This window comes from Leptonychotes weddellii, chromosome 3 (genome assembly GCF_054177405.1).
Source record: "Leptonychotes weddellii isolate Sample4059 chromosome 3, ASM5417740v2, whole genome shotgun sequence".
NCBI classification, from domain to species: Eukaryota; Metazoa; Chordata; class Mammalia; order Carnivora; family Phocidae; genus Leptonychotes; species Leptonychotes weddellii.
The window spans coordinates 668791-695544 of record NC_138371.1 but is presented as its reverse complement, the minus strand read 5'-3'; the positions used below and the strand labels follow the sequence as shown (position 1 = coordinate 695544).

Sequence of the window (26754 nt, the reverse complement as noted above, 5' to 3'; positions counted from 1 at the left end):
TCACACCTCTCCCAAGCTCCTCGGGCTATAGACAGCCTTGGGTGCTGGGAGGTTCCCAAGACACAGCATGGGTCCCCTGGGCTCTGAATCTGTGCCTTCAGAAGCTGGAGGTCATTGCTGGTCCAGAGGGTCCCGGGGCAGAAGGACTGGCTAGGGCCTGTCCACTGACCTGTCCAATGAGCCCCATGCCAGCCCTGGATGCCCAGCGGGACTATGTCCAGCCGAGGAGCCTGGCCCGTGCCTGCATGGGGCACTCTGGGGGCTGTCCACCTGGGGGACAGCAGGCAGAGGCCCTGAGGATACCAGAACAGAGCACAGACACTTCTCGGGGACACTTCCTTTGAGCACAGGTGACCCTGTCTTGAATTTCCACTTTGAGGAGACAGCCTGGCCCCTAGCAGTCCCTCAGCAGCGCTCCCACTGAGCAATCCCCTCACTACCAGGTCCCTTCTGGCCTTGCCCCGGTGGGCTGCCCCCCATCCTCCCAGGATGTCCCAGAGGAGCCCAGGCTCTGGGAGTCTGGGGGACATCCCCAGAGTCCCCACACTGGCCTCTACTCGTTCGAGGGGCAGTCATTCCCGGCTGCTGGGCCCCTCTCCAGTGGCTGCCTCTGTTCAAGAGGGACTCGCAGGGAGAGGTCCAGCTTGGAATGAGGCTTGGGGAGGGGACGCTGGCCTGACTGGATGCCCAGTGCCAGACTCAGTCCAGAGGCCCTGGGAGGCCCAGGCTGGGAGGGGCGCAGGTCTGTGCCTGTCCCTCACCTTGCCTAGCCCCTGGGCCTGGGTCCCACCTGAGAGTCCCTGCCTGTCCTTTATGTGGCTCTGGGAAGCTTTCAGTGACAGGAGTAGGGCGAGTGTGACACAAATCACGTGTGGAGTCGATTATCCTGCGGGGGGACTCCAGAGGGAAGCGTCCAAGCACAAGGTTAGGATGAGGGGGGGTCTCCTTTGGTCCTTGGGCAGGTGCTTTCTCCTCACCAGGCCTCAGTCTACCCATCTGCTGGACGCCATCCCGCTACTGACCTCTGAGTTCTTTTCTGGATATTAGAAAAGAAAGCCGCAGTTGATGATTCTCCCTCAGGAGGAAGCTGGTGTGTGGCCCCCAAGCACACGATCCTCCCAGGGAGAACCCTGGAAGGCTGGGAGCCCTTTCCCGCAGGTGCGGGGGGAGGGGGAGGTCTGGGGGAGAGCCAGCCCCTCCCGGGCGTGGTCGCTCAGGGGCACAGCTTCACCCAGGACGCCTCCGGGTCTCCAGGAAACTGCTTCCAGACAACAGCGTTCCTTAGACCCCATGGCAGCAGGGCCTGCACTCCTGTTTCCAGGGAAACTCAATCCTCAGCGTCGCGGTTGCCCCAGCAACGCCCCGGGCTGAGCTGGCCGTTTGGTGGCCAGCCCAGCGGGGCCAGCTGGGCGCCCTGACGGAGGAGCCAGGTGTGGTGCTGGGGTGATGCTGGCCCGGCCAGGGTGCCAGGAGGACACTCGCCGGGCAGCCAAGCCCCGGCTTCCTCCCAGGTCCTGTGCTCCGGTCTGAGATGAGTTCTGCCTCCAGCAAGCCCGGTGATGGGGATGCAGAGCAGACCCCACTGGGGCTGGACACCGTGATCCAGGTCAGTGGGGTGCCCGCCCTCCAGCACCCTCCTGGGAGCAGGCTCGAGGGCACCTTGGGGGGTGCACGGAGAGGCCACACCTCCCCAGCTCCAAGGGGCACTTGGGTGCTCACACGGTCAGCATGAGCACGCACACAGAAGTGCAGCATCAGCTCAGGAGAGGGGCCTGGGGAGAGACTGGACTGGGCATGGGGAGACCTGAGCCCAGCACCCAGCCGCCCATCCATGCCTGCATGAGCTCAGGCCGTCAGCCCCCTTCTCTGAGCCTCAGGCTCACGGCCTGAGGCACACGGCGGGTGGGGAGGGACAGGCAACTCTTCCCCACTTCCTTTGAGCACTTCCTTTGAGATTCAAGACAGGGTCCCCACGTGCTGGGACCCCACTCACTGCTTTCTTCGTGGCAGTGTGGGAGCTACCGTTGCTGGGCGGAGGTGCTTCATCCCGGTATCTATTCTCTGACTTCCAGAACTTTCCCGTGTGCATAACAGCACCAATAGCGAGGACCGCGAACTCTCCCCGTGCCCCTCTCTCTTCACTCCCTACTTCCCAGAGTCAACCCAGTGCCCACCCCGCCATCCCACGCCCTTAGGCGCTTACCACTGCCGTCACTGGACTCTGGCCGCCACGGCAGGCAGTCTGCACCCAGACTGAGCCCTCGGGGATCCCAGTGAACCCCCGATGCCCCGGCTGACTCCGTTGTTTACTAACCCAGCTCTTAGAATCTCAGACCGCGCTGTATGGGGTTGACATGGTCCCTGTACAAACAGCACAGGCAGCCAGAGAAGAGTAACGGCCCCCAGTTGTTGCCACATGATTGAATAACATGGTGGAGCCACCTTGCACACGCACACGCACACGCGTGCACACACACACTGATGCCTACACAGGATACACTGTGATGGGACAGGATACTTGAATCAGGTGACGCAACAAGACAAAACAAGGGCCTGGGTGGGTGACTCTGTCCAGCTCCCAAGGGGTGTCAGTTCTCTGGATGGAGAGAAGGACAGATGGAGGGAGGGCAGGCTTGCACACTACGGTTTCAAGACGCTTTCAGCCAGGCATCCCAGAGGATCATCCTCTCTGGATTCCAGGAAAATAGAGGCTTGAGGGTTGAAGCACGTTGCTATGGCTACCAGCGTTTGAGGGAGAGACGCCGGCTGGGGCCTTGCCTGGCAGTGGGCCATTGCTTGGCAGACAAGGCTGCCCCCAAATCCCACTGCCTGTGGGAAACTGTCACTGAAAGTCACAAGGAGTCCCAGCCGAGGTCCACGCTGCCCGCCCAGCCAACACCTGTTATTTGCATTGTGGTGATGAAGATCTAGGTGCCATCACCCCGGGGGTGAGTAGGCAGGCAGGCGCCAAGAGATGCCCAGATAGGCCTGTCCAGACGAGGAGGCAGGGCCACAGGGCTCCTCCAGCCCCTCCAGCTGCAGACAGGGAAACTGAGGGGCCTGGGCAAGGTGTGGCTTGCCAATGGGACCAGGCCTGATGGCACTCCCCACACCTGGAGAGCGCCCCTGCAGCCTCTGCATGGCACCCCAGGGCACCCAACCCCTGGCCTCCCCCTCAGAGCTGGGTTCTCAGGGGGTCCGGCCCTAGAGCAGACAGACAGGCAGACAAGAGGCAGAGCCCCGGGCGGGGAGGCCAACACCAGAGGGCCCATGATTCTGGATTCGGTCCCCTTAAAACTACCAAAACAGACTCTCTTTCAGGTGTAGGTTCTGATTAATGATAATTTCCTAGGAATTTGTCCACATACCTAAATTTTCAAATTTACTGACGAAAGTTGTTCCCAATATCTTCTCGCTGTTGTTTTGATGTCTGAGGATCTGAAGCAGGTGGCCGCCGGCCCCTGGAGTTGAGGGGTTGGAGACCCAGGGATTCCTGTGTGACATTCGGGAGATCAGGGCAGGCCGAGAGGAGTCGGTCACCCTGAGCGATACCCATTTTGCTTTTCCGATTTCGGCCACTGGTTGATCCTCTTTACCGTATTTTTGCCTTCTATTTCATTAATGTATAGATTTATTATTCCTTTGCTTTTCAGTTCTTTGGGTTTGTTGCTCATCTAATTTTTTGAGATGTGTGCTTATCTCATTAATTTGCAGCCTTCTTTTAAAAAAATTTTTTTTTTTAATGAGGCGCCTGGGTAGCTCAGTCGGTTGAGTGTCCGACTCTTGGTTTCAGCTCGGGTCATGATCTTGCGGTCATGGGATCAAGGCCGGCATTGGGCTCCGTGCTCAGTGCAGAGTCTGCCTCAGATTCTCTCCCCCTCTGCTGTCTCACCCACTCTGTCTCTCTCTCTGCACGCATGCATGCACGTGCTCTCTCTCTAATAGATAAATAAAATCTTAAAAAAATGTTTTTTTAACTTCTTTTAAAAATGTGGCAAAATATATATATATATACATCAAATTTACCATTTTAACCATTTTTAAGTGTGCAGTTCAGTGGCATTAAGCCCATTCACATTTATATACAACCATCACCACCATCATCTCCAGAGCTTTCTCACCTTCTCAAACTGAAACTCTGTCCCCATGAAACACGGACTCCCCAGCCCCACCCCAGCCCCTGGCGCCCGCCCTTCTGCTCTCTGCCTCCATGAATTTGGCCACTCTCAGGACCTCAGAGGTGGACTCAGACAATATCTCTCCTTCTGTTCCTGATCCATTTCACTCAGTGCGATGTGCCCCGGGTTCATCCCTGTGCTAGCCGCGGTCAGAATGTCCTTCCTTTGCAAGGCCGAATCATACTCCATTGTGTGGATGGACCACACCGTGTTTCTCCGCTCACCTGTTCATGGACAATTGGGTTGTTTCCACCTTCGGGCTGTTGTGAATACACTGCTGTGGACATTGGTGTGCAAGTCTGTGTTTCAGTCCCTGCCTTCACTTCTTTTGGGGATATACCCAGAAGTGGGGTTGCTGGGTCCTATGGTAACTCCTTATTTAATGTGAGGAACCACCCTACTGTTTTCCACAGCAACTGTATCATTTCACATCCCCACTTTCTTTTTCTTCTTTTTTGAAGGTATGCTTTTCTTTCCCAACAACGCGTTAGCTACATCCCATACATTTTGATATAATAATTTTCATTATTATCCAGTTCAAACTGTTTCCTAATTTCCATTGTGATTCTATCCGTGGGTCATCTAGAGGTATAAATACCCTAATTTCCAAACACGTAGAGATTTTCAAATTGTTTTCTACACCTCGTTTGACTATATTGTGCTCAGAGGTTTTGTTTGGAACATCTTAGAGTGGACAAGCCTATTAGCATCCAAGTGGGGATGGTAGGGAGGTAAGTGGATATATGGACCTGACCTCAGGGAAGAGCTCCATGCTGGAAATAGACATGTGGGCTTGTTGGCAGATGTGTAGCTGGGTGAGTGTCCATAGAAAGAGGAGATGGAGCACTCCCACACTTACAGATGGGAGGGGCAAGAAGGAACCAGCCAAGGAGACCAAGATGGGTGGCCAAGGAGGTGAGAACAACTGGGAGGGGTGGTGTCAGCAGGAGAATGTTTCAGGGAGGAGGTGGTGACCCACATGCTGCTAAGAGATCAAGGAAGATGGAGACCATGGACCACTGGGTTTAGCAACATGGAGGTCACGGGTGACCTTGACTGCAAGGGTACCTCATGGGGCATGTAGGAGCAACACTTTTTTAAAGAGGGGTATAAATTAAAACAGTTTGTGTCAATAAGCAAGGTCTGAAAGAGAGAGAAAAATCACTGATACATAAGAAGAAGGAAGGCTTGCTGGACAATGTGTTAGGTACATGACAGAAGATGAGGTGGGATGGATGGGATGGAACCTGAGGGGGCCCACCCATGCGACTAGGATGGCTTGAGAGCATCATGGTGTGGCAAGCCCTCATCAGTCACTTGCCAAGGGCCAAGCCCTGGGCTATTTCCAAGCCAGCCAAGGACAGAGGCACTGGCCCATCTCTGAATCTTCCATCCATTTGCCCTGATGCAGCCAAGGTCATGCCAGACCTGGTCAGATTAACCAGTTATGCTAATCAGATGGGCCGCATCCCCCTCCTCCTCATTCAGAAACACCGCTCTCCCCTCTGCCACCCCATAGTCCAAGGGGACTGTGGCGGCGCAGCCATTCAAGGCTTCCACAGTGTCCGCCTCTCCTGCCTTGTTGCCCCCCATCCCTGCACCCTCCTCCCCCAGGCCCCATGCAGACTTTGAGAACCCACCCCACTGCCTTTGCTTCCGCTCTTCCCTCCACCTGGACACCTGACCTGCGCTTCCGCTAGCTGCTGGGCTCTTGCTTGTCCTTCAGGGTCCGACTCGCCTGCCACCTCCTCTAGGAAGTCTGTGTGGGCACCGCGAACACAGGAGCAAACAAGACCAACAGGGTCCTTGCCCTTCCGAGAGTTCCTTAATATAAATCATTTTGTAGTTAGTGATTCATACCTTAGGCTGGGTTTTCTGTCATTCACATGGTGACCTGTGCCAAGCACTGATCATGCTGGGGACTCAGAGATAAATGACAAGTTGTTCCCCTCACCCCAAATGCCTGTCAATGCCTGGCCCAATCTCCCATCTATTATGAGTTGAGGACCAAACTGCCCCCCGTAAGAAGCATGACCCTGCTCCTGGGGCGACACCCAGGGCCCCAGCGGGCTCCACAAATGCACAGAAATCTGAATTGGCCAGGGCTAAGACAGAGCAGCCAGGGGCCAGGTGTTACCGCAGACACAGAGGAGCTCTTTTTCCTCAGGAAACGGAGCCTGGCAGGCCACCAGCCCGGCCAGGGCCCTCTCTGCAGCAGGCCAAGCCACGGAAGGATGGCAAGCAGACGTCCGGTAGCTGGCCTTGGCTGCAGACCCTGTCCTCGGATGTGTTCTCCCAGCTGTGCCCGCTCCTGGCGAGGGCGAAAGCCTGCCGCTGAGGGATGCAGGGGAGCCTGTGGGGGGGCCCGAGTGGGCAGACAGGGAGGAGCACAGGGGGCGGCGGCCGTGGGGGGCCAGGCTCAGTTCCTCTGCCATCTGCCTGGGCTCGGGGACGTGCCACACCGCGGAGGACACCTGAGGCCAGTGTGCCTGCTGAGTCCCAGTCTCCCGCCACAGGGCAGGTGCCGGGACCCACAGGCGGGTCAGTCCTAACACTACCTTTGGTGGGTGCGTGACCTTGGGGGAGCCTCCTCGCCCATAGTGAACAGGAAACCTGCCCTTTGGGGTCACGACAGCGGGCGTGACAATGTTCGCTACGAAATCCTCAGCGGGGAATGCCCCGCCTCACTTCACTCCTGTGGGCTGGCGACCTTCCCTTCTCCATGGCGCAGGTCAGCCCCCAGAGCCTCAGCCTCCTGCAGTACCGCTGGCGGCCACACAGCGGCACTGTGGGAGCTCGGCCGCCCAACGCGGCAGCCGGCCAGTCCACCCGCAGAGGGGCCCGGGACAGCCCCTGGACTCGCACGCCCTCCCTCGGCCTGCTCCTGCCCGGGGAGGCTGCAGCCTGTGACCCGGCTGAGCGGGGATCGTCCACTGGACGCTCTGTCCCAGGGTGATTTTGATCAGAGGTTCTGGTGCCCCTCACTCCCTACCACTGGGCTCATTGAACCCAGGCCGAGGTCGCGTGTGGGGGAGCCTCACCTTCTTCCGTCCCGAAGATGCCAGGCTCCTCTTACGAGCCCATCCTTCCCTCCTCCTGGGTAACAGGCGGTCTGCGTCCGGTGCCCCTAGCAGCCTGGACGCCCAGGGGGAGCCGCTCAGGGACTTACTGATGCTGCTCCCCCAGCAACAGGAAGTAGTGAAATTGCTCTGTGTGATTTCCATTTGCTGACCTACAAGGCCACCTGCCCTCCCGAGCCACCTCCTGTCCCACAGACTCCACACCCCACCCTCCGCAGAGCCGCAGCGCCCCCCCCAGAGCTCTGGGGTGCCCCCTCCCATTTCACAGACGAGGACCTGAGGCAGGGGACACACCCAGGGTCATGCGGTGCACTGGCAGGACAGGGACCCCAACCCAGTTCTCCAGGGGAGTCCTGCTCTGATCCGGGTGGGGTACATAGGGGAGCCCACGCTCCTCCGTGTGCAGGCTCTCCCGTCCACACAGCCGCAGTGGGGAGGGGTGACCGTGACCAAGGGGTGCCTGGCCCCCTTGCAGGTATCTGTTTCCATGGGCCATGCCGAGCAGGGGCGGGGACCTCGCAGTGGCCTTTAGCGCAAGTTGAGCTGAGGAGGGCGCTGGGGGCGGGAGGAAGGGATAGGGCTGCGTTCAACTGTGAGTCTGGGGTCTTTGGGGAAACCGATGTCCAGCCCTCCGACGACGGGCTGAGAGTCCCGGGGCGGGGGGTAGCCTTCTGGAAGCCTCCCTGTGCCCAGCCCGGACACGCAGACCCCACCCCCACCCCCCGCCTCGGCCCCCGACCACAAATGGCCAGCCCGGGAGGAGGGCCCCCGGCCCGCAGAGGAGGCGACACGCCCGGACCTGCAGGGCCGCAGGTGGCGGCCAGGGGCTGCAGACAGGAAGGCCTCGGGGCGGAGGGAGCAGCCTCTCTGGGCCAGACTCAAGGCGGCCGGAAACAGGCAGCGAGCCGCGGGGTCCTGCCCGGAGGTCCGCGAGGCCCCGCGACCCGCCCCGGATGGAGACCAGGCCTCTCTCCTGGCCCCGCCCCCCATTCCTGGCTCTTCCCCTTCCCCTCCCGGCCCCGCCCCCTCCTGGCCCTGCCCGTCCCGGCCCCCCTTCCCCCTCCCGCCCCTGCCCCTCCTGGGCCTGCCCCTTCCCCGCCCTCAACACCCCACGGCCCCTCCCTTCCGCGCGCCCCCCGCCGCGCCCCCTCGGCTCCAGCTGGGCCGCGGCCCATCGCAGGCACCCGGCCACAGCTGGAACCCATTACGCCCCCAGCGCCTCTTGGGACGTCTCGGCTAATAAGTGACCCTCTGTAAATGTTAGGAATGAGTCAGGTTTATGCCGCGCTGCTTCAGGCTTCCCGTTAGCGGGTGGCGCCTCGGATGCCCGGGGGAGCGGGGAGGGTGGGGGAGGGCGAAGGGGCAGAGTCGTTCCTGGCCTCGGAGGGCGAGCTTCCTGGAGTTCATTGTTCCTACAGCGGGCCCGGGGTGGGTCTCACTACCCCCTGAGCCTCAGTTTCCCCGCGTGCAAATACAGGGTTCAGGGCAGACAATGGCTGAGCCCCTTTAGCTGCCTTTCCCCCCAGGAGGACATTAGACGCGGTTGATGGTCTTGGCATTCGTGCCTTGTTTGGCCCAGAAAGGGTAGCAGGCACATCCTCCCCCCCACCGCCCCGACCCCGGAGGCAGGCTGCTCACCTCCCACCCAGAGTAATACTGAAGGGGGTCATGGGGGGGGTGTTGGGGGATGGCGCCTTCCCAAGGCCCGCTGCTGACTCAAATTCAAGCATCACTGTGCGAAGTAAGGCTCCAGCCTGAAGAAGGGCTGGGTCCCAGGTGAACCAGGACTAGGGTTCTCACTCCAGGGGGAGGGCAGTGGAAGTTGGTTCTCAGTATTTGCTCAGTGACCGTCCAGCACCTGGGCTGCTGTTGGGGATCAGAATGGGGCCTTACCAGGTGTCATGCAGGAACCCAGGTCTCAGGGCGGGGGGGTGACTCTTGGCATTCTGGTCCAGATGGAACATGCCTTGTGTCCAGGGACACCTCAAAGGTGTGTGTGCAGAAGATGCCAGGCTGGGATCTCAGGAAGGAAGAACAGAGAGAACGTACCAGGGCAATGGGGTGCGCAGAACAGGGGTATGCCCAGGAAGCCCTCCACCCCCACCAGCCAGGGGCTGAGTGTCAGAGCCAGGTAGAGCGGTCTGAACCTGGAAAGGCTTCAGGGAGAGCTGGGAGGAAATCAGAGGAGAGAGGGGAAGGCAGGAGGCTGCTCAGTGGTCATCAGGACCCTGGGCTGGGAGGGAGATTTGGGGAGTCACAGAGCGAGGGAGCAGGCTCTGAGGGATCACAGGGAGAGGGATCCTGGGAAGCTACAGGACAGATGAGTTTCAGAAGTCTGGGACTGGGTGGGGGTGTGATGGGAGGACCCCGGTTTGCAGCCCTGGAGAGTCACTGTCTCCAGGATCCCCTGGGAAGCATCCGGTGATCTTGTCACACCAAGCCCTCTCACATCCAGAGTGAAGAAGGTCCTTCCCAGTGCCACAGTTAGACCCAGCAAGAAGGGCCCTGCCTGGGCCCAGGATTTAGAGGGCATCCCCCGGCCCTCCCCCAGCTCTGCCCACCTCAGGATGCAAAGAATCCCCAGGGCAAAAGCAATGTGCCAACTCAGAGCCCAAGACCTCCCGACACCAGTCTCTGTGTATCCAGGACCCTGGGATTTCCTGCCCACTTGCAGGCCTCCTGAGACCTCTCCCACGGCAGGTCAGCTGCTCTGGACGGGCCAGGAAGGAGGGCTGTCCTCACTGCCTTCCCACAGCCCCTCCCGTGGCTCCTGCCCTGCCCTCTCCCAGGGCCCCCTCGTGCCCTTCCTGGTGGACAGGGCGAAGCCCTGAGCAGCTGGCCATGTCCAAAAAGGGAGGTGGGTGGGTGGGCCTAGACCCTTACAAGTTGTCAATCCCTCCCAGCAACCCCCACTGTGAAAGTGGTGAGACCGTATGCTGCAGGCGGTCGGGACCGGGACCGGAGCAGGGATACCTGCCTCCCGGTGCCTCTGGAGACACCCACCGTGAACACTCAGCCCGGCCCCCACAGAGGTAGAGCAGGGCCAGAGGGCAGGGCACAGTGACCAGCTAGGCTAGGTGTCCTCCGGGTCCCCAGTGCTCAGAGCACCGCCGGGTTACTCTAAAGGTAGAGAAACCAAGGCATGTGCTTTGGGTGGTAGCCTCAGGCCGTCCTCTGCAGAGCACTTGGCGGCTGGGCCGGGGAGCCCTGTGGTAGCCCCCAGGGACCCCAGGGGGCTCGCTGTCCAGGAGGCTGCCAGCCCCAAGTGTGCCTGGATGGCTGTTTTTCAGAGGCTGGAGGACACCGTCTTGAGTCCCACTGCCAGCAGAGAAGACCGGGCGCTGACTGTACGTGGGGAAGGCCAGCAGGCTCTGCCCACGCCTGTACCTGCCCGAATCCGTGAGATCGTGGCTGGCAGCCTGGGGGACACACCACACCAAGGTGACGGGCGGTGGTAGGGGTGACGATGGAGGTGGGGGGGCACCAGGGGAGGCACAGAGCCATCAGCTGGAGTCCAGCTTACGTGCGTCCCCTGCCCCTGCAGTGTCCCCCTCCGGGTTCCAAGCCCCACCTAGGCTGGCCCCTCCTGTCATCTTGCAGTGTGATGGGGCACTGAACCACGCCCTCCCCGGGGTCACCCACAGGGGTCACGTGTCCAGACCCACAGCATGCTTACCACGAGGCCACAAGGATTGTCCAGCACTGCATTTGTGTTTGTGACACATTTGTGACCAGCTGTCTTGATTTCATCATATTTGTGTTTCATTAGATGAGCAAAAATCCTGAAGGTCGATACTCAGGAAGCACAGACACTGAGCAGGCCCCCCACGCCCTGCCCCAGACCTCTGCTCACCCAGCCCACAGGCCCCCCAACCCGGCCCCACCCTGGCCCTCTGCTCACCCAGCCCCACAGGCCCCTTGGGGCAGAGCGCTTTGCAGCTAAGGAACTGGCCCCAGGCTGGGTCCCTGCAGCAGGGCCACCCAACTGGTCAGGCCACTTGGCCCTAGCTAGTGCTGGGGACTCCCTCGTGTGTGGGTCCCGACACCCCTTTCTATAGTAAGGGTCTGTCCAGCCTCCTGAAGGAACCAGTCACTCTCAGAAGGTGTGTGTTAAGGAAGAAGAAAGCCCGCTGTGTACTTAGAAAAGAAACTCGCTATTCAGATGAGATCGGGTTACCCTGACTCAGCAGTTCTCCCTGCTTCACAGGGGGCGGGGGTCCCCAGTGTCCAGGCCACTCCCACACCCTCCGCTCTAATTGGTTTGGGGCTGTGCTGGGGTTAAAGGTGTGGATGAGAGGTAAGGCGTCGGTGGCCCACCCTCCAACAGGAGCGGGAGGGAGGCCTGGAGCATGAAGTCCACATCCCCCATACCAGGGTCCCGGGTCACAGCTGGACCCTCCTGGAAGAGCGGGGCAGACCAGCAGTGGGAGCCCAGGGACCGGCCCAGAGGCCCACCATGGGGACTGGGTGCCGTGTCTGAGGAGGTGGGGGGCCCTGGTCCGGCCGTCCAGGCTGACGCTGGAACTGCCCCTACAGGGGTGCAGGGGCCGCTGACCGCCTCGGCCCGTGTGCAGGAGGAGAATGAGCTCCTGCAGGACGAGCTGGCCAGGCTGGAGAACCTGCTGGCCCAGGCAGGCACTGAGCAGGACGAGCTGGCCAGCAGGTACCACACGCTCAGTGAGCGGGTAAGCGTGTGCACCGGGCACGTGGCAGGCAGAAGGCTGCAGCCTGGCCTGCGGAGAGGCGGTCACCTGTTGGGACTGGTGGCCAGACAGCTGGGACTATCGTCGAGTCTTAGGACATAGAATGACAGGTGACGTCAGCCACAGCACATCTAAATCCCAAGCCACAGACGGGAAAACGGGCTGGAGGGGGGAGGGTGAGGATAGGATGGGTGTCCAGGCCCCCTCTCCCTCCTGCAAAGTTCCCCCCCAGGTCTCCCAGCCCAGCTGAAGTGTTGACTTGTGTCCTGCCTGCCCGGGGGCTTTGTGGAGGCAGCCGGGTCAGTCCTGGGCCCTCAGCCCCAGCACCTCACTTTTGGGGTCTGCTAAGAATTGGCCCCAACCCTCAGACGGCGCTTGTAGAGACTTGGCTCTGCCCCCCACCCCACACTTTTTCCTGACAGCCGAGGCCAGGGCAGCCCTCAGAGGATAGCTGTGACCCCTGGGTCCTCGGTCCCCGGAGCACCCACAATGCTTTCTGCCGCAGCAAGAGGCCATGTGGTTATAAAGTGTGGGGTTGGGGGGCCTCCTGTTGTTCAGGTGGGGAAACCATGGCAGAAAGCTGAGGAAACTTGCCAGGCCAGATCCTCTTTCCAGGGTCTGCCAGTCCGAGCCCGATGGCTCCTGACGCGGGACTGGGCTGCAGATGCCCAGCTCCCAGTGTGGGGTACTCAGAGCCCTTGTTGTGTCTGGCCCACCCCACCCCTGCTGTCTTCAGAGTCCTCCTTGCACTACGTGGCAGGATAGATGACCCCACTTTCTGGAAGAGAAAACTGAGATTCAGAGCAGCCAGACTTGCCCAGGGCTGTGCTGCCAGTGTTGGAGCTGGGACTGAACCAGGCGCTGGCCCTTTCCCCAGCATGACCAGTGACCCATAGCAGCTGCCCGAGGCCCCCAGGATATCCGGGGCTTCCAGGAATCAGCAGCACCACCAGCCCCCACACTAAACACCGGCTCTCACCGCTGCCCCCATCCCTAGTGAGCCCCTCAGGGCAGGACCACGGGGTCATCCTCATCCCCATCAGCTCCAGGAGGACATCAGCGAGCTCGCCTGCCCTCCAGGGCTGTCTGTGTCCTGGGCCCAGTCGTGGGGGTGGGGGACCTTCCTAGCACATGGTGGGGAGATGTTGGGAATCGGTGGTGGGAATAGAAGCCAGAAATCCTGCGGACAGATTAGTAAGCCTCATGAGTCAGAACTGAACTCCCAGACCCCGCAGCTCAGCGCACATGTCAGGCTCCCACGGGCGTCTCAGCCTCCCCCTCGTGCAGGCGCCAGAGGGGCCCGGCCGCCCCCACGTCACCCCGAGCAGATGGGCAGGGCGGGGCAGGGGTCAGGGGGGCCAGTGTGACTGCTCTGTGGTCACCCCCAGCCCCTGCCCTGGCCTCCTGGCTCTCCCGATTTCCCCGTGTCTCAGGCCCCCACCAGCCGGCCTGCTGGGCCTGAGCTCCCCTCCCCAGACACCCCAAGTGTGCTCTGGGTCGGCACAGCCAGGGGCAGCCCCTAGCACCTCCTGTTCCCCGTCTGCTCAGGCCCCAGCTGGGAGCCAGGAAGGACGCAGGCTCTGAGGCAGGCCTGGTCCAGCTCCGCTCGGAAAACCCCCCTCCCCAGCAGGCCTGCCGGGGGTGGAAGCCCACTTGTGGCCGTGGCCGTGGGGGCGGGGTAGCTGGAGGGGCGGGACCCCACACTTGCGCTCTCTCAGCGGGGGTGACCCCAGGCCCGCCCTGCAGTTCAGCCATCCTGCCCTTTATGAAGCAGCCCCGGAGGCCCCCTCCTCAACCAGCCACAGGCACTTGGCCCAGGGTCGGGGGGCGAATGCCTGCCCCTCGGCCCCATCCCCATCGTGTGGAGGGGCCTCAGCCTCAGCAGACCCCTGCTGGCGGCCTGAGGGGTGCCCTCTCTCCCACCTCGGGGAGGGCTTTATGCCACAGCTGCCCTGCCTGGCGGGCTCGGGAGCTGCTGGCCAGGTGGGCTGCCGTTCCTCCCCAGCTACAGGCCCGTCTGGAGACCACCGAGGCTCGGCTGCGGAGGTCGGAGCTAGAGCACAGCGTGGACCTGGAGGAGGCCCTGGGCCGTCTGGAGGCCGCTGAGCAGAGGTGGGTCGGGACTGATGCGGCAGTCAGGGCTACCGGGAGCTCGGCCGTCACCCCCGGAGGCAGCAGACCCCACTGTGCGTTGGGGCCGTTGGCCAGTCTCTTCCCAAAGTGACTCCAAGTCAAACTTGCCTGGATGCGTTGGCCCCAGGCTTCAGAGGCAGGGGAAAGAGTGGGCAGAGCAGGGTGAGGAGGGGGACCAACAGGCTGTGGGCCTCAGGTGTGGGGTGCAGGTCCCATAGGTCTGGGGGTCTCACCGGCCCTGCGCTCCCGAGCGTGCCACCTCCAGGCCCCAATGCCACCGAGCTGGTGCTCCGGCCAGTGCTGCAGGCAGGCCCCCTGAGCTGACCATGGCCCTTGTTAGCGCAGCTGGTCCCGGGGCACCCATGGGTGCTTCCCTCAACCCCACCCTTCTTCATGCTCCGGCCCTGACTCCCAGACCCCTTTGGCTCAGGCCACTCTGACTTCATGGTCAGGGGCTCCTCTGTTCACCAGCGGCCAGCACGTGTCATGCCCTAGCCTCCCCAGTGGTAACCCCAGTTCTCCAGAGTAGCCCCTGACCCCAAGCTCCAGGACACAGTCCCCGGAAGGGAAGGGGCATGTCTCCACACTGCAGGGAGAACAGCCAGGAGGGGTTGAGACCCTGAGCTCGGCTGCGTCTCCAGACCTGGGGGAGGTTAGAACATCTGTGGAATATTTCCCGTTACTTGCTTCATCCTCAGGGACTCTGGGAACAGAAGGAAAGTGCTGAGAAACATTTCGAAAACCAGTTTTCAAAAACAGCAGGGGCAGGGGTGAGGGGTCACAACCCAAGAGGAGGTGATGCCCAAGTTGAAAGGGGAGCAGAGAAGGTCCCTTTTGCGGCCTCGCAGCCTGGCCAGGAGGGCTAGCTCTCGAAGGGCCGCTCCACCCATCACGGCCAGTTTCAGAGGAGAGAGGACCCCACGGTCACAGGGGGGCTGCCCCCTTCGTGGGGTGTGCCGGATGTCCTCTCCCCACTGCCCTGCCCCTTCCTCCCAGGCCCGGTCCCCTCAGCTGCCAGAGCTGCCCCTCTCATGCATCTCAGGGCTCACCCCTGAACCTGGGACGGAGCCCGCCGCACTCGTGGGGCCCGGCCAGGGACGCTCCGCATGGGAGGAGGAGGGCGAGCAGGCATCTCAGAGATGGAGTGTGCCAGGGGGCACTCAGATACCGGCCCCAGTTTGGGGAGCCGTGGGTGCCCCATCGCAGGAGGTCAGTGCCGCTTAGCAGTGGCTTGGGGATCTTCACACCCGAGCTGGGCTGGCCAGGCCCACGGCCCGGGGCAAGGCGGGCCTCCGCAGCTGTGGCCATCCCTAAAGGGGGCAGGTGTCCCCACGGCCTTCCTACTGTCCTCTGCCGGCGCCACTGGCAGGATTCTTCCCAGACACCACCTGGAAAATGGCCGCTTCCAGGTGAAAGCAGAGGCCAAGGGCGGCCAGCGTGCCTGGGCCTCAGGCTGACCGCACCCAGACGTCCCTCAGACAAGCCCACCTCCCAGGGCCGTCCTGCACTGCCCGCCCAGCGTCAGGCAGAAAGGACAGCCGGCTGGGCCCCCTCTCAGAGCCTTTGGAAGGAGAAGCCCCCTGCCCATGGTCATGCTGCTGCGGTTTCTGCCCCGCCAGGAGCACCGGTCTCTCGCAGGTGAACACCCTTCTGCGGAAACAGCTGGAGCACATGAAGAAGGCCAACGACAGGCTGGCCAAGGAGCTGGCCAGGACAGCGGACAACGTGCTCCATCTTCAGAGCGAGCTGGAGCTGAAGGAGGCACAGCGCTGGACTGAGAGACAGGTGCTTCCCCGTTTTTGCCCACTGGCAGGGGACACCTGTCCTGGTGCTTATGGCCCACGGCAGTGGGGAGGCAGTGGGGGCCGGGAGAGGGTGAATTGGCTCTAGCTGTGGTTCCTCCTGGAGGGCAAGGCCGCTGACCTGCTGCCCCACCATGTTCCCCATCGAGCTGGGCCACAGCAGTCTACAGAGTGGGGGCACCAGGTTAGGGAGGCCCTTCCTTGAGAACAGGCAGGCAGGACCCCAAGATCAGACTTGGAAAGTAGGATGAGGGCCCAGGGTCCTGGCTCTGGCATGGCCTGCCCCATTCTATTTTTTTTTTTTAAGATTTTATTTATTTATTTATTTGAGAGAGAGAGAGAGCATGAGATGGGGGAGGGTCAGAGGGAAAAGCAGACTCCCCGCTGAGCAGGGAGCCCGATGCGGGACTCGATCCCGGGACTCCAGGATCATAACCTGAGCCGAAGGCAGTCGCTTAACCAACTGAGCCACCCAGGCGCCCCGGCCTGCCCCATTCTTGAGAGAGAAGGAGGTCTCTGTAGGCCTGACTCCTGCTCGGGCTGCAGGGGTGGGGGGGCACTCGAAGGAGCCTGGGGCCACACCGTTGCTCCCAGCCCCTGGCCAGCGCCAGCAGGGCCCTCCCAGGCCTTGCTTAATCACAGTCTCCCGAAACCCTAAGCCCTTCAGGGGCTCAGGGCACAGTGCCCTAGGCCGCAGCCCCCGGGGATGGTCGCAAATGGCAAGACCCCTGGCGTGAGCTGGGGGAGATGCTTGGGACACATCACACCCTGCTCCCCTGCCTGGTCCAGGTCTTCCCACGGCTACGCTTGTGGCCACTGAGTGAAAAGAGGCATCCACGCCTCTGCTCTGGTCTGTCCTTGGACACAGGCCCCTGAGAGGGGCACGGCCCGGGGCAAGGCGGGCCTCCGCAGCTGTGGCCATCCCTAAAGGGGGCAGGTGTCCCCACGGCCTTCCTACTGTCCTCTGCCGGCGCCACTGGCAGGATTCTTCCCAGACACCACCTGGAAAATGGCCGCTTCCAGGTGAAAGCAGAGGCCAAGGGCGGCCAGCGTGCCTGGGCCTCAGGCTGACCGCACCCAGATGTCCCTCAGACAAGCCCACCTCCCAGGGCCATCCTGCACTGCCCGCCCAGCGTCAGGCAGAAAGGACAGCCGGCTGGGCCCCCGCAAGCCCGGGGCATGGCTGCCACGCGGGACGGCTTGGTCCCTGTGCCCGGCTGTGTGTGGCTGTGGTTCGGGGGAGGCCGGGTGGGCCCTCCTGCTGTGAGGAAGCGGAGGGCCCACAGAGGGGGAGTGCCACATTTACACGTGTCACCGAGAGGCTGTGTCTGTCCCTGCAGCGTAGTGGATGATAGCTGGGGGCCTGTTAGAGGCAGCCCACCACCCTGCCCCCGCCTCCTCCTGCGGCCGGGCTGTGACCGCCTAGCGGAACGAATGCCCTGGAGGACAGGCCTCTAGTTCAGCTTGGATTGGCTTGTCAAGGGTCTTCATTTCCCCCTTGGCCGTGGAAGGTCTCATGGTCGGCAGGTGCTCTCTCTCAGTACCTTAAAGACCCTTTCGTTGTCCTCTGGCTCTGTGGTCACTGCCAGAAGTCAGTGCCCGGGGCCTTTGATGCTGGTGACTCCCCGCAAAGGTAATCTGTCCTCCCACCTGGCAGCTTTGACGTCGCCGTTCTGCGGTTTTACTAGGATGCGTCTCTGTGCAGATTTCTTTCTGTTTATTCTGCTTCAGACTCATCAGGATGCTGTGTCTTTGTTACTTTTGGAAAGTAGCCCTCACATCTCCGAGCGTTGCCTGTGCTCATCCTCGCTCCTCCCAACCCCGAGCAGGCCAGCCGCTCTCACGAACCCCTGAGCCCCCCAGGCTTCTGAACCTGGCATGTCTTCTTTCTGTCACCCTGGTTTGTATTCTAGACAATTTCAAATATACCTACCTGGTCAGCATGTCTGTCTCTGGTGCCCAAGCTCTGTTAAACCTCCCTGCTTTGCTTAAATTCCAAATATTGTGTTTTTCATCTTTAAGAATTCTGGTAGATTCTTTTCCAAATATCTTACTCTTAACTCACATGTTCAAGCCTCTCGTCTACTTGCTGACACATCCTGAAAATGGTTATGTTCTCCAATGCATCTGATGTTCCAACGTCTCGAGTTCCCTAAGGTCTGATTCTATTGTTTCTGCTGGCTCTTGATCATAGTGCTCTGTTTCCTTGTGTCTTTAGTGATTTTATTTTTTTATTTTAAACCAAGAGCTGTTTATTTTTCTTAGAACTTTGGGAAAGTTCTTTAGAACCTGGAATGGATGTGCTATCTTCCAGAAAGGGTTTTCATTTGCTTCTGACAGGTGCATAGGGGCTCTGATAGTCTTTGGGGCCACAATGAAGTACATTTTCAGCTTGAGTTTTTTTTAAGCCACCAGGTTATATGACTTCAGACTGAAAACTACAGGCTGACTTGTGGCCCCATATCCACAGGGAAGATCCTTTTCCTTCCCGTTTTACCACCAGGCTGCTGTCACAGAAGCACAGACCAGGGCTTATGTTATGTTAACATTAATTCTCACAGTTCTAGAGACAGGAAGTCCAAGATCAAGGTGAGAGACTATTCAGTGTGTGGCCAGGGCTGCTTCCTGGGACCTGGACAGCTCCTTCTCACTATAACCACACACACACACGCACACACACATGCACACGCACACACGCATGCACGCATGCACACACGCGCACACACACCCGGACAGCTCCTTCTCACTATAAACACACACACACATACACATGCACACACGCGCACACACACCCGGACAGCTCCTTCTCACTATAAACACATACATGCACACACACACGCGCGTGCGCGCGCGCACACACACCCGGACAGCTCCTTCTCACTATAAACACACACACGCACACGCACATGCACACACGCGCACACACACCCGGACAGCTCCTTCTCACTATAAACACACACACGCACACACACACGCACACGCGCGCACACACACCCAGACAGCTCCTTCTCACTATAAACACACACGCACACACACGCACGCATGCACACATGCGCACACACGCCCGGACAGCTCCTTCTCACTATGAACACACACATGCACACACACGCATGCACACATGCGCACACACGCCCGGACAGCTCCTTCTCACTATAAACACACACACGCACATGCACACACACGCACATGCACACACACGGTGGAGGGGGCGAGGGAGCTCCCTGGGGCGCCTTTATGGAGGGCGCTAACTCCATCACGAGGGTGGAGCCTGAAGGCCCCACCTCCAAATCCCATCCCACTGGGGATTAGGTTTCAACATTCGAATTTTAGGGGACACAGACATTCCATCCACGGTACCTCCTTACAGTGTCCTGCAGGCAGGGCTGGTGTGTGCATGTGTGTGTATGTGGGCACCTGGGGGTTCTGGTCAGTCACAGCTGGCGCCCCTTACTTAGAGAACAGCTTTGAGACCTCACTCATGAGTGTGGGCAGACTCCCCCTTTGGATGGACCCCAGGTTTTTCTCTCGGTCCCCTGAGCCCGTGGTCAAGGAAACATGCTCAAGTTGCTGAGTGTGGCAAGAGGTTGCCTGTATTCCTCTGGAGTTCCTGACCTCGCCGGTTCCTGGCCTGAGGGCTCCTCCCCACGTCAGCCAGCCCAGCCTTGCATTCCAGAAGCTGTGAAGCCTGGAATCTAATGTAGTTTCATCGTCGTTATTGGGCAGGCCAGGCCAGGCATCTGCTCCTCCAGGAGGCAGTTCTAATCCCTGCTCTTTGATGATCACGATGGGGGTGAGGGGAGCAGTGCAAGTATACAGAGGACTCTGGTCCCAGGCACGCAGGGGCCTACAGCGAAGTGTTCCTGGGCTCAAGGTGGGGACCTCAGATGTGGGGTCAGGACAGGGGATCGGCAAAGGCTTCATGAAGGAGGGAGGGTGTGTGGGTCTTGAGAGCCGGCAGAAGTGAAGGCACTCTGTCTGAAAGCAGCGTTCGAGAGGCGCCTGGAACAGGCAGGGAGGGCAGATGTATGGGAGTATGGGGCAGTGCTGGGCCCACGGTGAGCCTGCTGGGGTCGCGGGAGGTCAGCACTCAGGACACAGCCGAGTGCAGGACCCAGGAAGGTGGCGTGGAGACTCAGGACCCCTGGGCTTCAGCTCAGCTCCCTGAAAGGCTGACACCGCTGGCCACACACGGCCCCGTCCCATTACTGCCCCCAACTCCGTCCCCTGTCCCTCCCCCACAGTCCTGCAGTGGCCTCCTGCTCCACCATTACTACCCAGTTCACTCTGCCCTGTCTCAGCGGGCGGCTTCTCCACCTTCCCCTCCGTGAGCTCCAAATGGTAGAGGCTTCTGTGTCCCTGGCACCTTCAGGGACCAAGCGCCACACCTGGACATGTTAGGGGCTCCCCTAGAGTAAGAGTTGCTCTCTTGGTGCTGGAGGAGGAAGGGAAGCCTCTCCCCCTCCCTGTACTGGCTGGGGGGAGGGGGGTGGGGGGCGCACAGTTGCTGAGGGCTGCAGGGAGACCAGGCTGGGTGAGTCCTGGTTCTGGGCAGGACCTGGGTGTGGTCACTTCCCCAGGTCCTTGGGGTGGGGGAGTGAGCACTGCTCCCCAGGAAGCAGGCAATTTGCATTATTTGGGAAGATAAGCCCATGGGAAAGGGGGCTGCAGGACCATAGGTGGTGCTGGGTCTGCTCCCTGCCATGGGAGACAGCCCAGCTTGGCATGCAGAGGAGGGGGCTGTGGAGAGGGTGAGTGGGGTTGTGGGGCTCCTCTCACCTCCCACACCGGAAGCAGACTCAAGCCTCTTGCTTTCAGAGCCAGCGCACACGCTCAGGGGGGCCCCAGGACTTCCTCCTCCTGTGGAAACAGGTCACGGCACTCCGCATACAGCTGGCCGAGCTGCGTGCGACCACAGAGAGGTGAGGGCACGGGGTCCACTGGGTTGGCCCCCCAGGTGTGGAGGAACGGACAGGAAAGGCGAGCGATGTGGGAGAAGCACAAACAGACAGAGCAAGGTAGGCAGATGTGCAAGGGGAGAGAAGGCAGTGGGACAGGCCAGTTAGGGGGATGCTGCAGAGGGGGGGATCCATAGGGCAGAGCCTCAGGGCCCCTCAGATCCCTCTGGCACCTCACACAGGTCTGACCTGGGATCCTTGAGGTACATGTCATGTCAGCACCCCATTCACATAGCAGGAGACTGAGGCTCAGAGGGTCGGTGTCGTGCTGGAAGCAGAGAGCCTGTCCTGGCCGGCCCCAGCTCCCCCTCCCCAGCTGGGATGTGCTGGAGGCTTCTGAGGATGGCAGGGGAGGGGGTCGGCTGTGGGCAGAGAGCAGGGCCCAGGTGACCAGATCCTGCTTCTCCCAGTGGCTCACAGCCTTCGGGCCCGGAGCCCGTGGACAGTCCTGAGGCTCAGCTGGGGGTGCTGCCCTTGTATCCCAGGGGTCTCACGGACATGCGAGCAGAGGCGGCCAGGACAGCCTGGCGCCTGCAAACGGCCTGCCTGAACCTTGACTCCAACCTGCGTCTGTCAGCCAGCAGCGGGGCCAGTGCCCTGGAGCAGCAGGCCCTGCAGGCTGTGCGGCTGGAGCAGCAGCTACGGGACAAGGTGCAGGAGATGCTCCAGCTGCAGGGCCGCTGGGACGCAGAGAAGGTGGCGCTCCAGGCCAGGTGGGTGCCGGGCGGCAGGCGGGCCGGGAGGCTGGACCTGCCAGCCCTCTGCTCACGTGTGTGGTGGAGCTCCTGGCAGCAGAGGGATGGTCCCCAAGATGGTGGGCTCACAAGTCCCTAACAACCTCCAGAGGCCGAGCGAGAGCGCCCGAACTTTGAGGGTTTCAGGGGACGCTGCAGTGGACGCATTTGGACTGTGTCCTCCTAGCTGGGTCCCAGAAGTGGACTTTTCCGGCCTAGAAGCACATCCCTCCAGAGGTGGGCGCCTGCTTTGAGGTAGCCCGTTTAAGAAGCTGAGGCAGGGGGAGGGGCCCAGGTCTACTCCTGGTGCAAATGAGCCTCAGAGCAAGCACACGAGGTTTTGGACGCAGAACCATGTCGGTGGCTCAGAAATCTCGGGAGGGCAGCTTCGGCAGGCAGTGGGGAGACAGCGCCCCAGGGAAGGCCTAACCTGCTGGCCCCGGCGCACAATTCACAGAACCTAGGATCACTCGGCCACAAACACCTGCAAGCTGAGGGGAAGAAACCTGCCCTGCCCTCAGGGGGCCAGCTGAGTCCAACAAACCCCAGAGCAGCCCCAAAGGAGCATGCTGGCCCAATGCAGCCTGCAGGGGCTTCACCCCAGGGCCTGCGCCAAAGATGCTGGGGCCTCAGGAAGGGAGACCCAGGTGCCACGGAGGGGAGCCAGGGGTCTTTGAGAAGAAGGTGGCTCCTGGGAAGGAAGGGACAATGACGTCACTTGTTAGATTTCGGTGGCTGAGGCGCTCTAGGCAGAGGAAGCAGCTGGACCAACGGCCCTAAGGACAGGGGCAGGGCCTCAGGGGCCACCGGCCATGACGCTGGAGAGCAAGTTGGGGTCAGGGTGGAGGCCTGAAATGCTGAACTCTGATTCTGCACGTTGCTCCAGGGACAGTGGGGGCCACTGAAGTTTCTAGAGCAGGAGAGAAGTGTCTGACCAGGCAAGGGACTAAGGCCCGCTCGGCCAATGCCAGGGTGTGGGCCACAGCACAGGGGGAGTGTGGACACAGCCCGTGCATCTTCGGGGCCCCCCTGCACTCTGGGCTTTGTTCTCTGCTCTGACAACCCTTTCCCCGGCCCCCACCTTTTCTCCAGGGTCTCCAAGCAGACGCTCCTGGTGGAGAAGCTCACAGAGCAAAACTCGAAGAAGGAGGCAACCATCTCTTCCCTCAGAATGCAGATCCAGAAGCTGGTGCGTGGGGCTGCGAGAAGGCGGGCACAGGGTGGGGGTTCGGCGCCGGCCCTGCTGAGGCATCTGCTCCGGCCACAGCAGTCCCAGCGCACCAGAGGCCAGCTGCTAGCGGACACCTCGGAGGACGAAGCCGAGTCCCTGCAGCACGTTCTCAAGAGCATCCCGGAGGTGCAGGCCCGTCTCGGTCCTTCCTGGGGTAACGCGGCAGAGGGGCTAGGATCCTGATGGCTGACCCTCCACAGGATCTGGAAGGGCCCTGCTTGGCCACAGCCCTGAGCTCTCTCCCTCCGTCCCTTCCTCTCTGCACCCTGAAGGTGGCCCGGGCGGATGCCGGGGGCCCGGAGCTGGCATGGGGTGGCAGTGCTGGAGCTGAGGAGGCCCGGGGCCCTCTGAGGAGGCCCATGCGCTCTGCGTCCCCCCACCGGGGTGTGTCCCCACCGCGGGCCCGCTCCCCGGACACCCCGGACCCCACACTGCAGGCTGTGCAGACAGCCTTTGGGAGGCGGAGGCTGCAGGAGCAGGTGGGCAGCCACGGGGCTGTGCACAGAGGGCCATTAGCCAGCCCGCCCGTGGCTTACCCAGGGCCGGACACCCCGCGGGCCCCAGGGAGGGAGGCCGGGGTGCCAGCGAGGGGAGCCAAGGGCCTTTGAGAAGGAGGCGGCTCCGGGGAAGGGTCTGGACACAGCCAGTGCATCTTCGGGGCCCCCCCGAGCTGCAGCCCCGGGGAGGAGGCTCCGGTCTGCAGTGCAGCTCTGCTGGGGGGAGTCTGGTCCAAGGCCCGCCTAGGCCAGAGGGGGCTCACGCTGCACACCCGCCCCGGGGCAGGAACTGCGCCTGCAGCTGGAGTCCTCGCAGGCCGTGGCCGCCAGGCTCCGGGAGCAGCTGTCCGAGAGCCAGCAGGAGCTGCAGGCCTCAAGGAGGCTCCTGCAGGAGCGGGTGCGGGAGCAGGTGCAGGAGCGCGAGGACCTCCTGCGCAGGCTACGGACGCAGAGCCGGGAGGCACAGCACTGCAGGGTGACCAGCGAGCTCCTGCGAAGGTGACCGCAGGGCTGAGCGGGGCAGGCCGGGCAGTGCCAGCCGAGGGGCGCTGCCAGCAGGAGAGAGAGCGGGCCCACCTCCAGGACAGAAACTGCTCCTGGCAAGGCCGCCTCCCTTGGCCTCACCTTGTCCCCTCAGCCCCACAGCCCCCTGCCTGCTCTGAGTCTCCTTGCCCTCATCTGGGCCCACCTGGGCTGTCTCTGCCCAGGCTCAGCCTATGCCCTGCCCCCTCCACCTGCATCCCCAAAGTGCAGCCTGGTTCCACCTGCATGCTCTCTCCCCGCTCCCGCCTGACTCCCAGGACTCCTCCCAGGAGTCCTGTCCATCCTTCAGAAATGGTCCGTAAATCCCCAAACTCCCTTCCCTCCACATCCATTGGGGCGGCCTGAGAGCCCTCCTGGGCTGTCCTGTGGATCTGGCGGCCTATGGTGCAGTCAGCCGTGAGGCTTTCTGGATGCTTCTGTGCACATCTCAGTGCTCTGGGGTCAGTGGGAGTGGGGAAGCACGGAATCTCCCGAGGCCCACAGTCCTGAGTGAGGGGCTAGGAGGGGCTTCCCAGGTCCACACCCTGCCTGGGCTGGGACGTGGGGGCCCGCAGGCTCTGACTGGAGGAGCAGGTGCTTCCCAAAGGGGCCAGGAGAGGGAGCAGCAAGGAGGCTGCCTCCCCTCATCCCCCCTGGGGGTGGGGGAACTGCGGCTCCCTCGGGGAGGGGGGGCTCCTTCTCTGGGTGACCCGACAGTGCCCTCGGTGCTGAGACCGGGGATCTGAGGAGAAATGAACCCAACCCTGCCTTGAGAGGCACCCGGGGAACGACCCGGGGAGAGGAGTTCAGCCCGGCGTGGGGCGTGGCACGGAGGGATGGAGGAGGAGGCTGCCTGGAGGCCCAAAGCCTTCCTGTGACAGGGGAGGGGGGGTCTCCCAGGGGCCGATAGGTGCAGAGTGGGGGGAGTGCAGAGCCACGCATGAGCAGGGTGAGGCTGGTGGGGGCCATCCCTCCACAGAGCAGAGGGCAGTGGGGGGGGGCAGGCTGCAGCACCCGGGACAGGTGGGCCGGCCCGGGTGGGCCCCTCAGCGTTGGGGGAGGAAAGGCCAGATCCCACGGGCCTTTGGGAAAGGGAGGCTTCGGACTGGGCGCTCCAGGGGCCAGGACCCGATGGGGAGCCGCTGAGGTCCAGATTCCTGGCTGAGGGGTGGCATGCAGAGAGGCCTCTGGAGTGGGTCAGCCCGTGAGCACGGCTTTGCACAAGAGTACTGCACCTCAAGGGCCCGGGGTCCCTGTCAGAGCGAGCTGAGCAGGGTGCTGAGCAGGGTGCCGGCAGAGGAGGGGCCCCGTCCTTCCCACTGAGTTCTGCAAGGACTAGCTGAGCTTGGCCTGTGGGTGCCAGAGGGCTGAGCATGGGACACACCAGGGAGCAAGACCCTCGAGTGCTTTCGGGGCTCACAGAAGCCGTCGGGAGGGGATCAGCCTGCCGGGGCCAGAGGTGGCTGGGTGTCTCCTGTCCCCCACCACGCTTCCCCAGGATGCTGCCCCAAGTGGCCCCCTGGCCTGGCACCCCCCTTGCCCTGCCCACGCTCCCGGCACTGGGCCAAGGTCTGACTCTACCCAGGGTGTGTCCCTCGGCTCCCCTTCCCGGGACCCAGTCCTGGGGCTGCCCCAACCTACACCCCCCTGTCCCCAGCAAGAAAAGGGCTCTGGAGACTGTGGCGGAGGGGATGAGGGGCAAGGCGGCCGTCTGAGATGGCTGGAGGCCACGAACCGTGGGCAGAGCAGAAGGAAGAGCTGGCACAGCAGGGCGAGCGGGGCCGCAGGGAGCTGGGGACCAGGTGCGCTGGGCAGACGGGCTGCCACGCCTCTCAGCCCCCGTGTCCCCAGCCACACACGGGGCCACGTCATTACCGGGCTCTTCTCCGGGAGTGGGGGTGCGTGATGGGACAGCAGGGGCAAAGGGTTCTCCAGAATCCCCCAGCCTGGGCTGTCACCCCCGCGCCCACACCCCTGCTCCAACCTCTGGCCCAAGGCCTACTCCCCGCCCCAGGGGCAGAGGTGGGCCCTGTGAGCTGTGTGTGCACACGGGCGTGCGCACACACACACTCTTCACCCAGGGCTGTCAGGGTATGGACCAGGAACACCACCGTCCCACTCAAGCCCTGAAACAGGGCTCACGAGCTTCCTGGCCCTGCAGGGCTACCCATGCTCCTTTGGGGCTCCCTGGGCTCAGAGGGAGTTGTGGGCCATCACCCTGCCCATTGTGGCCCCCTCTTGCCCTGAGGTGACCTCACACCCTCTGCCCTCTGGTTTCTGGGCCTCAGTCAAGGGCGCCTAGAACAGCTGGAGGAGAAGGTCTCGGGGCTCAAGAAGGAGCTGGTGGCAGCCCAGGAGGCACTGAACTCGGCCCGGCTGCAGAGGGACGTCCTGGACAGCGAGAGGGAGGGTCTGCGCAGAGCCCTGGCCCGGGTAGCCCTCCCCGCCCACTCTCTCCCACCCTGGGATCTGGCCCGCCCCCTCCCACTCACTTGTCTCCTCACCCTCCTGGGCCCTCAGTCCATCGGCAGAGTCCCCAGCCAGTGGGCGCTGGCCTATCCTCCCTGGCCCCTGGCCACACCTGCTTCCCCGTGGTCTCCCTCGGCTACCCTGCCACCTCTCCTGGCTGCAGCCTGAGGACCCAGGGGGCCAGCGTCCACCTCAGAGGCCTCCCCCACCGTCCCGCCCAGAGCTCCCTCCCTCCCTGGCACAACGGCTCTCTGCCTGTGGGAACGGTCTGCACGTGGATCCCAAAGTGTCATCGGGGTGACCGCACCGTCCCCCCTGCCCTAGGCCGAGTCCAGCAGCACGGACCTGGGACTGCTCGTGACGCGGCTGAAGTCGGAGGGGGTGGAGCAGAGGGACTCCCTGGCCAAGATGGCGGCCCTGACAGAGGCGCTGGCTCAGGACAAACGCAAC

At 62.1% G+C, this 26754-nt stretch overlaps 1 protein-coding gene across 1 annotated transcript in view; it reads left to right on the top strand.

Moving 5' to 3' along the window:
- The first annotated feature begins 1531 nt into the window (after positions 1 to 1531).
- CROCC2 (ciliary rootlet coiled-coil, rootletin family member 2) overlaps positions 1532 to 26754 on the top strand; it is a 42679-nt gene continuing 17456 nt past the window's right edge. Inside the window, exons 1-13 of the mRNA XM_081815282.1 lie at positions 1532 to 1606; positions 10549 to 10699; positions 11795 to 11943; positions 13967 to 14073; positions 15714 to 15879; positions 20718 to 20815; positions 21337 to 21564; positions 22678 to 22774; positions 23089 to 23295; positions 23600 to 23811; positions 25539 to 25637; positions 26124 to 26268; positions 26629 to 26749. Of these exons, the coding sequence (XP_081671408.1) occupies positions 1532 to 1606; positions 10549 to 10699; positions 11795 to 11943; positions 13967 to 14073; positions 15714 to 15879; positions 20718 to 20815; positions 21337 to 21564; positions 22678 to 22774; positions 23089 to 23295; positions 23600 to 23811; positions 25539 to 25637; positions 26124 to 26268; positions 26629 to 26749 (1855 nt within the window). The remainder of the gene's footprint in view (positions 1607 to 10548; positions 10700 to 11794; positions 11944 to 13966; positions 14074 to 15713; positions 15880 to 20717; positions 20816 to 21336; positions 21565 to 22677; positions 22775 to 23088; positions 23296 to 23599; positions 23812 to 25538; positions 25638 to 26123; positions 26269 to 26628; positions 26750 to 26754) is intronic.